General features: G+C 40.4%; 1 protein-coding gene across 3 annotated transcripts; it reads right to left on the minus strand.

The window, feature by feature from the left end:
* Positions 1-1,501: 1,501 nt before the first annotated feature.
* Positions 1,502-3,611, minus strand: LOC124460604. Of its 3 annotated transcripts, XM_047011787.1 has the most exons (4): positions 3,492-3,610; positions 2,642-3,428; positions 2,101-2,559; positions 1,502-2,040 (listed from the first exon to the last, which is right to left on the minus strand). In XM_047011787.1, exons 3-4 carry the CDS (start codon positions 2,540-2,542, stop codon positions 1,502-1,504), a joined length of 981 nt encoding a protein of 326 aa, XP_046867743.1. In that variant the 5' UTR covers positions 2,543-2,559; positions 2,642-3,428; positions 3,492-3,610. The 3 variants fall into 3 exon arrangements, with proteins under 3 accessions (XP_046867743.1, XP_046867742.1, XP_046867744.1); XM_047011786.1 differs by having other exon boundaries at positions 2,101-3,428; positions 3,492-3,611; XM_047011788.1 differs by lacking the exon at positions 3,492-3,610 and having other exon boundaries at positions 2,101-2,969; positions 3,259-3,278.
* Between the last annotated feature and the right edge of the window lie 12,867 nt (positions 3,612-16,478).

Genomic DNA, 16,478 nt, shown 5'->3' on the forward strand with positions numbered 1-16,478 from the left:
AGCCACTATAAGGCCAGAAGACGACCCCATCCATGGTTGCATGTCGGACTTTTGGGACTACGACCAAATAAATGTCGGCCCGGTCCATGAACTGACCTTAGGATAAATTGTTGGAGAGCGATTTGGCCATAAGCGCGAACACATATCGTTGTGTGGAGCGTAGCCAGCGCCAGCCTAATTCCTAGGCGAACGCTCGTTGGAGTGGATGTTTCACCTAAGGGCACGGGATAGCCCCTCGCAACACAGACTGGAGATTTCTGCTGGGAAGACGTTGCTGCAGACTCGAATCCCAACATTGATGGTCCCAACCTCACCCTCAAACAGCCGTTTAATTTTTATACCCTTGCAGAGGGTATTATAAAATTGCTCAGATGTTTGTAACGCACAGAAGGAGACGTTTCCGACCCCATAAAGTATATATATTCTTGATCAGCATGAGAAGCTGAGTCGATATAGCCATGTCCGTCTGTGCGTATGCGTTTTACTCAGCCGTCTTAAGAGCTATCGGGCTGAAATTTTTTTTCGGGGTTTTTTATTACCCGGGAAAAAAAAGTATGAAATTCATAAGGATCGGACCACTATATCATATAGCTCTAGAAGAACTAGAAGAAACATTTTCATAAAAATCGGAGTATGCTATGAAATTTACATATGTGATAATATTGGATATAAAACCCCAGATCCCAAAATTTGAATGTAATCGGATAAATATAACACACACAGACGCAACGCTACATGAACTGTATGTATATGCGTGCGTTGCTTTGCTTTGGGAATAAGGGAAGAAGAACAAATTGTAAAATAGAGAGTAAAATTGTTTTGTTTTTATATTGATGAATTGAGTTGCAGAAAACAAATTTTGAACATGAAAAATTATTATTACCAAGGACTGCAAGGGTATATAAACTTCGGCATAGCCGATGTTAGCTTCTTTGATATTTCCTTTAAGTATCGTACAAACATGTGTTCAAATTTATAAGCCTAAAATTTATAATGAAACTAGCAAACCCGGCGAATTTCGTAACGCCTAACAGTCAAAGAATTTCGTGTTACCTTTTAGCTTGAAACTTGCCATTTAAAATGGTGGCCTCAATCACGTTCTTCATTAATTTTTTAATAACCAATCGTGTGCCATTGCACAGCCGTGGTGGGTTCAAGTTACGGAGCAAAATCACCGGAGATCCTACTTTCAATTGTAAGTGGTGCGGTGGCATGCCTGGCAAATCCAAGGAATTCAAAAATTCTAATTTCTACAGCTTCGATAGTATTGCAAACTGTATCAACAGATTTGTATGACACAGAGTCTGTTGGCAACAATTGTTGTATCTTGAAATTTAATCCATGAACGTCCACATTTTTCGCTGCTAAAATGGCTCTTTCTGCCAGCCACTCAAGATTTATATATTGTGTGTGTACATCGGGAAATATACAGTCTATGAGAACATCTTGCGAGTGGACGATTGTGCAAAAACCGGTTGGTAATTTTATTGATCCAGTATTTTCATGTACGGCAACTTTCCCATTGCCAATATCTAATAGCTGTTTCGAAAAAGTTTCGGCGGATGGATCCTGAAGCGTTTGAACGCGCATGTTCACATGCCCTGTCATGACGATGTATTGCACTTTGTCCAGGTAATAATAACGATGTAATTTCCTGCCATTTTGGATTACATGTAAAAGTAATAAAAAAGCACGGTCGTCCATATTCACGTACGAAGGTCATAGCATCCTGTATGTATTCTTGCATGTGACGTGGACTACCTATGTACGATGATGGTAGGATGACAGAGTTACCGATTTCGGCAGTATCAGCGTTGCTGGCAATAGCATCTCGCAAGTGAATGTATTCTTCCGCACGCAGCTTCTGTTGGTTAAATCGCAGGTATCGTAGTCGTTCACTCTCTATCTTGACGTACATATCGACCATAAATTGTTGGCAAAGCTCACGACATCGTAGAATGATATTATCCTGACCACGTCTAATCATCAACCGAAACGAATAGAAATCCTTTAAGCTAATATTCTTGTTTGCTTCGGTTCCTATAATAGTATATCCATGTATTAATTGAAGAGTTTTCATATTCTTAATGAATGAATTACCTGTTACCGGATCTCGTTGCTTAAGGTTTATGCAATATCCGTCTTGTCCCTTCCAAAAAATGAGTGGATATTGGAGAGCATCATATAAACGATGGGTATCAGGAATGGACTGAAGAGAATTATTTCTTGTTCGAATCACGATTTGTCGCGTAGCTGTATGGTCGCCAACCATGATTCCAGCCACGTCGTCAACAACAGGTGCGTTGAATCGACGTATATGCCCTCCAGCTGGTGTTCTATCAGGATTGATGAAAATAGCGTGATTGTCACTTTGTAGCTTATGCATATGTGATTTGAATAATTTCAACAATTCGTTGTGCTCATTTAACAGAGCGTCCAGCTCGCTGACAATGCGCGTTGCAAATGGTGAATTGAGGTGATTATAGTTGCAACGTGTATTCACGCGATTGGCGAGTGCCCGTTCGGAGTCCTCGCCACCCATAAAGTAAATTTGTAAAAATATATAAGGTTCGTTTGGCATTGGTAGTATTGAGCCGACTTTGTGGTAAATTTGGCCTTTGATTTTGAATGTGGAATTAAATTGTTGACCATTTGCAGCAGTATTTTTAACTATTTCCGTTGCTCCGAACGATGTCATTTGAAAACATGAATTGAATTGCCGAATTGAACGCAAGAACAGCGAAGAATTTGGATCAGTACCAATAAGGAGGCCGTGCAATGGTTCCGGCGGTGTTTCAATTTCTGGAAGTTTCACTTTTCCTGATGAGCAACACATCCCAATTGGCTCATTTTTAAATTTAAGGGCTTGACAGTGCGGGCATTCCTTGTCCAATGTACCAATTACCACTTTGGAATGAGCGTAATATTCAACATCAGGCTCATACTGAAATGCTAGTCGAAGAAATGAATGTGATGTAAATGCTCGAAGTACTTGTTGATGTTGGTCAATCCCTCTACGTCTGTTGGCTACGAATCTGCGCGCTTCTCTTCGTTCCAATTGTCTTTGTTAGTTTCGCTCATCTCGTACCTCTTGTAATTGTGATGCACGTAACTGCGCCATTCTTACACGGACATCTGCATTACTTTGTTGCCTTTCTGCATCTGATCTTATTGCTCTTCTATCTTGCATGCCTCTAGATCTGTTTGTTTGACGACTCAAATTAGCCCCCCTGCGTGTTCGTGGCATTGTTGTAATAAATCAAGTTGGAAAACTGATTGGTGTATAACGTGTATTATTTTCTTGATCAATAATTAGCGCAGCGAGTTCGGTCGCACTCGAGTTGTAACAACGACTGAACTCGAGACGCACAATTCTTGTGCGCGCCTTCCACCGAACCACACTCGGCGACAGCGACAGAACGCTTGTCCTGAAGTTAAAAGAAAATTTCAACTGTTCCGAAAAAAAACTGGAAAATTAAATTTTTGTATACGGAAATCCCCAAGCGAAGCCGTGTGAACTCAACAGTGTACATCACCTTACTGAAATCTAGAAAGTCTCAACGTTGTATATGGTTTTTCACGGCCTGTTTCGATTGGAAGATTTAAATTATTTTTGTTGAATTTCATCTCTTATCACGTAGGCCGTGTGTCTAATTTCACTCGTATAAAACACAGGGTAGTTCAGATATCCAGCACAGTTAGTCAGTTTTAATCGTGAGCTCGTTATTATTTGGGTATAAAAAATAGATGTTGGCCTATTCTCAGTCCTACACGATCTGCATAAAAAATTTCGTGAGAATCGGTCGAGCCGTTTCGGAGTAGTTTTGTAACAAACACAAACACACTCGAGAATTTTATATATATAAATTTCTATATAGTAGGTTCTGAAAGTCATAACGTTGGTAACGAGAAGCAAGTTATATTTTGGTACCCTTCTTAATAATTTTAACAGCCTCTAGTGCTCCACCCTTCATCAGGCCTGCTGACTGGATTGGACTCTACAAATTGTAAGTACGGCATAGCCGCAAAAAATCTATTGGCGAAATATAACCGCTTGCCGAGACCACAGAGTTAGTTGGTTTTTTTTTATACCATACACCCATAGGGTGAAATGGTATATTAAAGTCGCCAAAATGTATGTAACAGGCAGAAGGAAGCATCTCCGACCCCACAAAGTATATATATTCTTGATCAGGATCAACAACCGAGTCGATCTAGCCATGTCCGTCTGTCCGTCCGTCCGTCTGTCCGTCTGTCCGTATGAACACCTAGATCTCGGAGACTGTAAGAGCTAGAGCCACCAAATTTAGTATGTAGACTCATGTAGTATGTAGAGTGATCAAGTTTATTTCAAATTTTTGCCACGCCCATTTCCGCCCACGCAATTTAAAAAAAATCGTTTATCTCAAAAACTATTCTACTAGAGACACCATATTTGGTATGTATGTATATTCGCTTAGTAAATGCACACATTTTGTATGTGTAAAAATTTTGCCACGCCTTTTTCCGCCCCCGTAATTTGAAAAACTTGATTATCTCCCGTATTTTTTTACCTTATGCAATCAAATTTGGCACACTTAAATTTAATACTAATATCTAACAAAATACCAAATTTGATCAAAATCGGACAAAAAACAGTCGAGTTATGCATATAAACGTTTTTCCACAAGGCCGGAGTTGGCCGTTGGCTGGTGGGGGCGCTAGGGTGCTCGTATGATTGAGTGAGTGAGATACTAAGATATGCTTGTAAAAAGCATGTGAAAATGCATTTGTTTAATAAAGTTGAAATATTTGCTTTACTGGTGTATGGTATACCTAAGTCGGCGATACGACTTACTTACTTCATTTTTTATACCCTTGCAGAGGGTATTATAAAATTGGTCAGATGTTTGTAACGCACAGAAGGAGACGTTTCCGACCCCATAAAGTATATATCAGGGATTGAAAATGCTATGCTACGTCGGAGTTTTTTTTTTTGCTCCCGCTACTGCTTTGATTTCGAAGGGCTACGTAGCATAGCAGAGAGCACAAACGGAAAACGATTGCTCTTCTGCTCTGCTCCGTAGCATACATCGTCGGAGCACAGACCAATAGCAAGAGCAAAAAATTTTCGATACGCTATTTGTAGTTGTAGCAATAGCACAAGCATTAAAAGCGTGATGAGAGCGGAGCAAACAAAATAAATTTTTGTGCTACTGCTACGGAGCATTTCCTTTTCTGTTGCTCTCGTAGCAATTTCGTAGTCGCTCTCGTAGCAACATCGTAGTCGCTCTCATAGTAGATCTGTACTAGAGGTGGGCATGGGCCGAAATGTTACATCCAACCCAACCCAGCCCATGGGCTTAAAATTTCACCCGCACCCGAAAGCTAAAAAAAATTTGGACATTCAGAGGAAACTGTAATTCCACAAACTAGGAGCACAACAGTGGCATCACTCCAGACTTGATCCTTGGACTTTCACCTTGCGAAATACATTAATGCCTATCACCAAGCAACTGTGAGTGTAGGCGCCAAATCCAAGAATCACAAGCATTGGCTGACTCATGTTACCCAGCGATCGTGGCCACTGCTAATATTGCAGATGCATCCGCTATACCCTCTTGTCCATCTTAATTTGCATGTTGGATTTATCTCTGTTGTGCTCCCAGTTTGTGGCATTACAGTTTCCTCTGAATGTCCAAATTTTTTTTAGCTTTCGGGTGCGGGTGAAATTTTAAGCCCATGGGCTGGGTTGGGTTGGATGTAACATTTCGGCCCATGCCCACCTCTAGTACAGATCTACTATGAGAGCGACTACGAAGTTGCTACGAGAGCGACTACGAAATTGCTACGAGAGCAACAGAAAAGGAAATGCTCCGTAGCAGTAGCACAAAAATTTATTTTGTTTGCTCCGCTCTCATCACGCTTTTAATGCTTGTGCTATTGCTACAACTACAAATAGCGTATCGAAAATTTTTTGCTCTTGCTATTGGTCTGTGCTCCGACGATGTATGCTACGGAGCAGAGCAGAAGAGCAATCGTTTTCCGTTTGTGCTCTCTGCTATGCTACGTAGCCCTTCGAAATCAGAGCAGTTGCAGGAGCAGAGCAATATTTTTATTGGAATTGCTGCTATGTAGCAGCAAATGCAAACACTGGTATATATATTCTTGATCAGCATGAGAAGCTGAGTTGATATAGCCATGTCCGTCTGTCCGTCCGTCTGTGCGTATGCGTTTTACTCAGCCGTCTTAGGAGCTATCGGGCTGAAATTTTTTGTCGGGGTTTTTTATTACCCGGGAAAAAGAAAGCATGAAAACCATCAGGATCGGACCACTACATCATATAGCTCACGAAGAACTAGAAGAAACATTTTCATAAAAATCGGAGTATGCTATGAAATGTACATATGTGATTGTAAAATAATTGTAAAATAGAGAGTAAAATTGTTTTGTTTGTATATTGATGAATTGAGTTGCAGAAAACCAATTTTGAACATGTAAAATTATTATTACCAAGGACTGCAAGGGTATATAAACTTCGGCATAGCCGATGTTATCTTCTTTGATATTTCGTTTTCAAATTGAAATAAATGCTTAACTTAAAATTTAGTTTAGATCAAATTTATACTTATAAAACAACACACACATTTTTGTACGATTACTCTCACCGAATTAGTTAGGAATTATATATATTTGAAATTATTGTTAATGCTTCTATTATATAAGTGGGATACGAAATCCGATGTTATCTTCTTATCTTAAAGGCATATGCCCTTCTTTTTTATACCCTTGCAAAAAGGGTATATTAATTTTGGTCAAAAGTGTGCAACGCATAGAAGGAAGCATCTCCGACCATATAAAGTATATATATTCTTGATCAGCAAGACGAGACGAGTTCAAATAGCCATGTCCGTCCGTCCGTCCGTCCGTCCGTCCGTCCGTCCGTCCGTCCGTCTGGATCAACGCAAACTCCTCCTAGACCGTTAGAGCTACAGAGCTGAAATTTTGCATGTAGGCTTGTATATACTGCAGGCGTTGTATATCTCGGATTCAGCCGGATCGGATCACTATATCATATAGCTCCCATACAAATGGCAAAGTCACGAACAGTGACTTTTCTCAATAACTTCGTTATTTTCTGAGCTATTGTCGTAAAATTTAATATTGGTGAGTTTATTACACATATAAACGACTATGCAAAATTTGATCAAGATCGGGTGACTATATCATATAGCTCCCATAGGAACGATCTTTCGAAAACAGTGTCTTTTGTCAGTAACTTCGTTACTTTTGAAGCAATTGTCATAAAAATTTATATTTCTCAGTTTAGCATAACTATTAATGACTGTGCCAAATTTGATTAAGATCGGGCGACTATATCATATAGCTCCCATAGGAACCGATTGGTTGTGAACAGTGACTTTGATCAATAACTTCGTTATTTCCTAAGCTGTTCTTTCGCAAGCATTAGACCTTTTACACAAAAAACTTGCAAGGGTATACAAACTTTGACGCGGTCAAAGTTAGCCCCGGCCCTCTGGTTTTTCTTTGAATTGAATATATGTATGAAATGATGAATTGCTGAGTTAGTTTATTTGGGCACCTGACGTAAGAGATTTAACAGCCAAAATATGGGTAATACCGAGATTCCTTAGGTTTTACAAGGTTGGGTGGGTAAAGAGGAGGCAATGACATCTAGGTCCTTCGAATAATACCCATTACCTCTGCACAAAAATCCCTATTTAGGTGTAGTTCTTTATGTCTTATCTCTGTCTTCATTTTACTTATGTAGCGCATGTTTTGGGAGAGCACAAGAGCACAGAGAGTGCACTCCGACACCCGCGTGTTCGTTATAAATCATATCACTAAGTATGATCGATATAAGCCTGGTCCGTTCTTTAGAGCAAAAGGCATTCTCAGATATTTGAACTGCCCATCGGGTGCAACGAATGCGGTGTATTTAATGGAATCCTCTTCCATGCCTACATTGTAAAAGCCAAATCTTTGGAGAAAACGGTCTTGCCCTCCAGGTATTCTAGGCAATCTTCTATCAAAGGCAACGGAAAATTATCCCTTACAGTCTTCTTATGTAAACCTCTATAATCAACGTACATTCGTATATTGCCATTTATTTTCGCTCTAGAATAATGGCGGACGCATAGGAGGAATTGCTTGGTCGGATTACATTATTGGCTAACAACTCATTAACTGTTTTACTAACGATTCCTCTTTCATGATATGAAAACCTTCTAGGACTACTATGAAATGGTGTTGTATCGGTCAGACATATTCTAATCTTATACATATATGGGCGAGCCGTAATTAGTTGAAAATCGGTCAATGTAATGCTTATGAACACTACCAACAGTAATATTCCCGGTATACGACAGCGTTGCACAAACGGTTTGCAACTCTGTTAGCCATTCTCGAAACGGGGATGCATTCGTGATTACATTGGGGTTATTACAATTAGTATCTAGATCGGTGGTGTTATTACTAATGGTATTATGCTTAGGATATTTATTAAACAGGAATGCACAGAAGGATTTGTAAACAAAAGCAATGGTGCGAAACCTGCAATCTTTCATAATGCGAAATTCTTTTCATACTCTTTTACATTTTTAACTTACGACTTATTTTATTGAAGGCATCTCTACACAATACACAATCTGGCAATTCAACTGCCGCCGTGTACAGACATGTTTTTTAATGCACTCCGCAAAAATTGAGTGTAAAAAAAAAAAAAAACCGCGTTTGCAAAAATTTGTGTAGGGCTCTCAGTCGGCTCAGAGACTCCTATTTACAATCATATTGCTAAGAGCAATCTAATAGCAATAAATACTAAGTTGCAACAACAAAGTGGTAATTTTTTACAAAAGCCATGTCCACCAATTCGGGCCCAAGCTCTCTCGATCCCCACCAGCAACAGCTACAAGAACTAATTGTACAACAACAACGTGTGCGTCGACTCTCGGTCCAACGCAACAACGCGTACTTTTCGGTGGTGTCGCCGACCCCACTGAATGCTAACGTAAGCAATAACACCGAAAGTGCCAGCCACTCAGCAATCAACAGCAACTTACCGTGGAGAGAGCAGTGTGCTTCTCCATCAATATCGATAACTGGGTCACCGATTGCACCGACCAGCACCGTCAGCTCGTTGACAGCAACTACTGCAACGTCTGCCGAAGTATTGACCTGCCTCAAGCCGTCAACGACAGTTCGCCCAGAGTCAGCCACAATAGTAAACCCAACGACTTCTGTCCAAACTGGAATGGATAGATATATTAAAATAACTAAGCGGAAGCTAAGCCCGCAAAAGAAAAAAAGTGGCAATACGCCGAAAATAACCAAACCAAATGAACGAATAGCACCCCTTAGCGGAAATCGTTTTAAAACTCTTGCTGATCAGAAAGACGATCAAGCCGGCGCTGTAGATAAAGTTAAATCGGCTAGACCACCCCCTTTATACATCCGTGGAGCCAACCGCTGATTTCGAAGCTAGTAAAAACAGTAGGGGTAAATAACTTTGTTGTAACCCCACTCGATAGGGGTAACATTAAAGAAATTAAATGTCAAACCCAAACTGAGGACAATTTCCGCATCATCGAAAAGTACCTCCGTAATGCTAACATAAACTTCTATACCTACCAACTAAAAAGCAGTAAGGGGCTCCAGGTTGTGTTAAAGGGGATTGAGCCATCGGTCCCTACTCAAGAAATAGCAGACACATTGGAAGAAAAAGGGTTTGCGGTCAAGTCTGTTGTCAACATCATCAACAGGAACTCAAGCTCCAACCAGATGAAAAGCGGTCGAAGCCAAATGAAGTGCACCCAATCTACAACCTTCAGCTCCTATTGCACAGAAAAATCACCGTGGAGGAGCCCCATAAGAGATACCAACCACCGCAGTGTAAAAACTGCCAGGAATACAACCATACCTCTAACAAGATGGCATTTGCACCAAGGACAGAAACAACGTCGCACTAAGACTATGCAGCAACTGTGGAGGGAACGACACGGCCAACTACAGAGGATGTCCTGTCTTCAAGGATCTTAAATCACACCTAAACGGGCGCAAGCCCCCAGCTGGACCAAAAATCACCTTCAACGCCTCCAAAACTACACCGGAGGTTTTCTTCGCCAAGGCTGTTAGATCATCCAACATGACTGCCACAACCAGTCCTAGTGTATCCTTCGCTAGTGTGCTCCGAACTGGACAGACGGAGCCCGCGAAAGAGACCCCGTGGTCCAAGTGAGGCCCTATTAATTTCACTCCATCAAAACATGACCACTTTTATGACGTTCATGCAAAACTGTATGCACGAACTGATGCGGAATCAAAACCTGCTTATCCAGAAGCTTATCGAGAATAAATAATGGCGTCCCTACGACTATGTTTTTGGAATGCTAACGGCATCTCCAAGCACAAACATGAACTGCAACTATTCCTAGACTCAAGTGAAATCGACGTTTTGCTGATTTCGGAAACACATTTAACATCAAAAAATAATTTTTTAAATACCAAAATATACCTTCTACGCGACAAACCATCCAGACGGAAAAGCCCATGGCGGGACCGGAATCCTAATCAAAAACCGTATAAAACACTAGTTCCTCAACAGATTTGAAACACAGCACCTGCAAGCAACTGCTATAACCGTCCAAACCAGCTGCGGCAACACTACATTGGTTGCCCTGTACTGCCCACCACGCTTGTCAATCTCTGAAAAGGAATTTACCGATTTCTTTAACACACTCGGAGATGTGCTTCATTGCAGCAGGGGACTATAACGCCAAACATACGCACTGGGGATCTCGCCTGGTAAATCCTAAAGGCAAGCAGTTGTACAACACAATAGTCAACCCTCTCAACAAGATGGATTGCGTCTCACCGGGTAGGCCTTCTTATTGGCCCACAGATCCACAGAAAGTGCCTGACTTGATTGATTTCGCAGTAACCAAGAGGATTCCACGTAATCGGATCACTGCGGATACACTGCTAGATTTAACTTCCGATCACTCTCCAGTGCTATTCACACTATTAACAAGACCTCAAGTACTTGATCGCCCATATAGGCTTACAAACAACAAAACAAATTGGCTTAAATTTAAAATGTACATGAGTGCCCACATTGACTGTTCGCTGAAACTGGATGCTGCAGAGGACATTGATATGTGCGTCTCTACACTTGAGTCGATGATGGGAGCTGCAGCAAGAGTATCTACTCCACATGCCTCTTCTTACACTAAACCTGTTGACAGGCCTACGAACCGGCGGATAGAACAATTAGTAACGGAAAAACGACGTCTAAGAAGAGAATGGCAGATTACTCGATCACCAGCAGCAAAACTTCGCCTAAGGCAAGCTAATCGCAACCTCTCCAAGGCGTTAAGACAAGAGGAAAGCTGGGCTCAAAGAAAATACATAGAAAAGCTCAGTCCAACCAGCACTAAACATCCTCTGTGGAAAGCCCATCCAACTTTAAGCGCTCCTACAGAGACAATTTCACCGATAAGGAGTCCAACCGGTGGATGGGCCCGCAGTGACGAAGAGAGGGCATCCGTATTTGCCACACATCCTAAAATGGTTTTCCAGCCAAATCCAACATCAAACTCATCTGTACTTCCCCCTTCGAGCACATTAACGGATAGTGAGTACTCGGAACTCCAATCGGACGAGATCACTGCAGTTATTAAAAACCACAAAAAGCCGAAAAAAGCCCCTGGCCATGACCTAATCACACCGAAAATGATCCTAAAACTCCCTATCCATGCAATACAATATATCTGCAAACTGTTCAACGCTATAATAAAAATTGGCTACTTCCCAAGAACATGGAAAAAGTCCACTATCATCATGATTCCTAAAGTGGGAAAGGACAAAACCCAGCCATCATCCTATAGACCAATTAGTTTGCTGCCATGTCTTTCGAAGCTTTTTGAAAAGGTCCTGCAGATCCGACTAAACTCATTTCTGGCATCGGAGAACACAATCCCTTCAAGCCGAACTGGTCTTCCGCGAAAAACATGGTACAATTGAACAAGTCAATCGCATAACATCCGAAATACGAACAGCATTCGAACTAAAAGAATACTGTGCGGCTGTCTTTCTCGACGTTGCCCAGGCTTTCGATAGAGTTTGGCTGGAGGGTCTGATGTTCAAAATCCGGCAAAAACTGCCACAGTACACACACAAACTCATGGAATCTTACCTTTACAATAGGAAATTCGCTGTAAGATGTAATGGCTCCGTCTCGGCTGATTTTGAAATCAAAGCTGGTGTACCGCAAGGCAGTGTACTCGACCCATTGCTCTACCTGTTGTACACTGCAGACTTACCAACGAGTTTAGGATTTACAACGTCCACTTTTGCCGATGACACGGCAATCCTCAGCAGATCCAGATCCAAATGCCCAATACAAGCCTCTGCAAAATTAGAGAAACACCTCAAGGTGGTAGAGGAATGGCTAGCAACCTGGCGTATCCGGGTCAACGAGCAGAAATGCAAACATGTTACATTTACGCTTAACAGAAGAAACTGTCCAGCTCTAAAGCTAAACAACGTACCAGTTCCTCAAGCCGTGGATGTCACTTACCTTGGCATCCACCTAGACAGAAGACTAACTTGGCGCAAGCACATCGAAGCAAAAAAGTCACAGCTTAAACTGAAAGCGAGTAGCCTACATTGGATCATCAATGCTCGGTCCCCTCTACGTCTGGAGTATAAAGTCCTCCTATACAACTCCGTATTGAAACCCATCTAGAATACAAGTACCAGCAATGTCGATATTATACAAAGAGCGCAGTCGAAGATTTTAAGATCAATCACGGGGGCCCCGTGGTATATACGAAACGACAACATTCAAAATGATCTAAATATACCTAGCGTAAAATCTGAAGTAGGTACTCAACAACTAAAGTATTCTGCGAAACTGGATGCACACCCAAATGTTCTTGCCAATTGCCTTACGCGAACTAATAATAGAACTCGTCTTAAAAGAAATGACAGACCAACCCAATAACAAGTGATTAGGGCCGCCTGCAATATTCCCAGGATTTATCTTAAGTACTAGACTAAGAAAAATATCTCAAACTTGTTGTTAGGCTCTAATTTAAGAGTAGATTCAACAAATATATATTAAACGTTAAAAAAAAAATCTCTACACAATAAGTAGTTGCGTCGGCATAACTAATTTATATTAACTAATTTATAGCAATCCAAATGCGGCGCAATAAGTGCATAAGTGATCAATCTGGCGCCAATAGTAGCATCTCTTCTCCTTTACAGCAGGCGTAATGGCCTGCGCACGTTCTGAAGTCGGATGAGCCTGAGGGACGTAGTTTTTGACTGGTGGCTGAAATGTCTGAAAACGCATCATCTTCTCTCGCAATTCGTTCAGAGAAGTACAATAGTACAATGGTACGGACAATCCACAATCCAATCTACGGACACATCGTCGGCAAACGGGTAATTATTTAAAATATTTGTAGAGTTAGCAATATTATATTTGACTCGATTTATTTTATCACATTCCTTTACGTTGCTACTCTCAAAACACAAAAAATTGATTTTGCTTATATGTATGTACCTATATCAATTTGTTATGAAGAGCATTATTCTCTTATTAAAGCTAACGGGACCACAAATGAAGTTTAAAGAAGACTAAAATATTCTGTGCCACTGAACATTCAATAGAGATCAGAGTTGCATTTTCGAAACAAACCAATAATTGTAACGCTTTAAGAAATATGGATAACATTTTTTACACATTTAGCCTTTTTACTTAGGTATCTTTTTAAATGCTTCTACATATATCGGTCAGAACTGTTTGTGGGTCTGTTTGGCCGTCCGGTCCTTTCAATAAAAATGTTATGGTTTTAAGGCACTTCGATGTGTAGGTATAGAACTGACCTTTGGTATTTTCTAGGTGTTCTCTAATTTTTTTGTAGTCAGCCAGATTATATAGAAATATCAAAAAAAAATTCCGTTATATAGCCATTGGCGATAATATTTTTGCACATACTTTTTCTGTGCCTTATTTCATAAATGTACATGCACATGCACATGTACATACATAATTATCAAACTCAGACTCCGTCCTTTTCATTTTCGCTACTCCTGAAATTTGTTATATTTCGACTTTTCCCCGACTCCTTTGAAAATCGTATGAACATATAATCACTAACCATACAACCATGATGAAATAAGTACAAGGTGGTCCCGTCGGCAAATCGTACGGTCCTAAGCATGATAAAAAAAAGTTAACCGTCAACTGACAACTGTGGACGAAGGCGTACGACAACTAAAATAAGACCTCGTCGTGAGCAGCGCTGCTGCCGACGGGACTACCTTGTACTTATTTCATCATGCATACAACAGGGTCATATCCCATTTCGAATTGTCGCTGTTTTGTCGAAAATTGAACATTTTAGTCGAGCGAGCTTCAGAAATGCGGTATTGTACAACCCTCCAGTACCAAATGTCCCCGGTCGACAATGTCGCCGCAGACGTTGGCAGAATTAAATTCTGCCGGCGTCGACAAACAACGACCAGCCGACGGTGCCCGAACTATCCAATTTCGTCGTCGAAACACGACTACCGAAAAGAATTGAGCAAACACAAAAAATGCAGCATCAAATAATATTTATTTTCATGACGGCTTTTCCATACCCTTGTTACTTACGGATGAGGAAAAAGTTTGAACATTATTACCATATACATATTATTTTTATATAGTCATAATTTGTCAATAACTAATTACTTATAAAATGATCATTAAATAAGCATGTTCTTTTGATGTGAAACATATGCATATTTCACATAATTTTACATGCATCGTCGGTTATGGCCAAGCATACTCTGTGTTTTCGACACGCTTCGCTTTGTTATTTTCGTTTCTCTTTCCGTTTGATTTAGAATTGCGTACAATATAGTTGTCACAAAAGTGAGGAGTTAGAAACTTGTGAAAATTATAGTGAAAATATTCAAATTATTCAAAATATATAAAGGTAAGTTTGCATGCATTTCAAAATAAATTAAATAAAGTTTCATTAAATTAAATTTTGAAAATAGAAGTGAAAATTAGTTAAAAATTAATAATAAATGAATAAAATAATTAAAAGAATTTTGTATTTTATTTTTGTATGGACAACACTATCGACGTTCAATGCAATTGTCGATGTAACGTCCTCTGACGCGCATGCAAAGAAGATCCGTCGATCAACGGTCGACATTCAAAGCAAATGTCGATGGAACGTCCTCTGACATGAACGCAAAGAAGACCTGCCGACGTACCGTCGACGTTCAGCGGAAATTTCTTTGCAAATGTCCCTCAAAACATTTTCGAAAAACCACTCCCGGACATACCGTCGACTTTGTCGCTCAGTTGTCCCGATTGTCCTTATTGCTAGGCCATCTAATGTTAAATGTCGCCGCAACTCAAATGAACGTATCGCCGCTATGTCCCCCAAGACAGCGGACATATCCCCGTAAACTCGAAGGAGAGTCTCCGCAGACGCGTACTGCAGGGTCACTTCACACACACACTACGAAGCCGGAGCATGTACCGACGACATGTACACATACATAAACAGAACAGAAATCACCTGCCTTCTCATTGAGAGAACGAACGTTCGGGTTTTTGCCGAAGTTTGAATAACATTTAATAACTTCTAAGCTGCATTATGAAAAACCAAAGGGCCGGGGCTAACTTTGACCGCTTCAAAGTTTAAATATCTTTGCAACTTTTTTGGTAACTCTTTCCTTACCTGTAGCCATCAAAGTGAAAAAACGTTTTATCTAAAAAGGCGAAAGAACGCCCTACAATCTTAGCGTAGCAAATAACGAAGTTATTGATCAAAATCACTGTATACCAGCAGTTTTTCCTGTGGGAGCTATATGATATAGTAACCCGATCTTTATCAAATTCGGCACAGTCATTAACAGATACATTAAACTAACAAATCTTAAACTTGAAAGCAATCGTGTCAAAAGTAACGAAGCTATTGACAAAAGTCAATGTTTTGGACCGAGCGTTCTTATGGGAGCTATATAATATAGTCACCCGATCTTAATATAATTTGACGCAGTCGTTTATATGTATAACCAGAGGGCCGGGGCTAACTTCGACCGCGTCAAAGTTTGAATACCCTTGCAACTTTTATGGTAACTCTTTCCTTACCTATAGCCATCAAAGTGAAAAAACGTTCAAGCTAAAAAGGCTAATGTTTGCGAAAGAACGACCTACAATCTTAGCATAGATTTAGATAAAAACTAAGATATTAATCAAAGTCACTGTTTTCCACCGATCGTTCCTATGGGAGCTATATGATATAGTGACCCGATCTTTATCAAATTCGGCACAGCCATTTACAGATATATTAAACTAACAAATGTTTAATTTGAAAGCAATCGCGTCAAAAGTAACGAAGTTATTGACAAAAGTCACTGTTTTCGAAAGATCGTTCCTATGGGAGTTATATGATATAGTCACCCGA

The sequence above is a fragment of the Drosophila willistoni genome (genome assembly GCF_018902025.1).
Source record: "Drosophila willistoni isolate 14030-0811.24 chromosome XR unlocalized genomic scaffold, UCI_dwil_1.1 Seg106, whole genome shotgun sequence".
Taxonomy (NCBI): Eukaryota; Metazoa; Arthropoda; class Insecta; order Diptera; family Drosophilidae; genus Drosophila; species Drosophila willistoni.

What these genes read in the sequence shown, in the direction of transcription:
- LOC124460604 (XM_047011786.1), bottom strand. Translation starts at nt 2,836, where the DNA reads ATGTGTTGCTCATCAGGAAAAGTGAAACTTCCAGAAATTGAAACACCG. An exon ending in GCAACGAGATCCGGTAACAG is followed by an intron (nt 2,041 to 2,100) that starts GTAATTCATTCA and finishes ATACTATTATAG; the next exon opens with GAACCGAAGCAAACAAGAAT.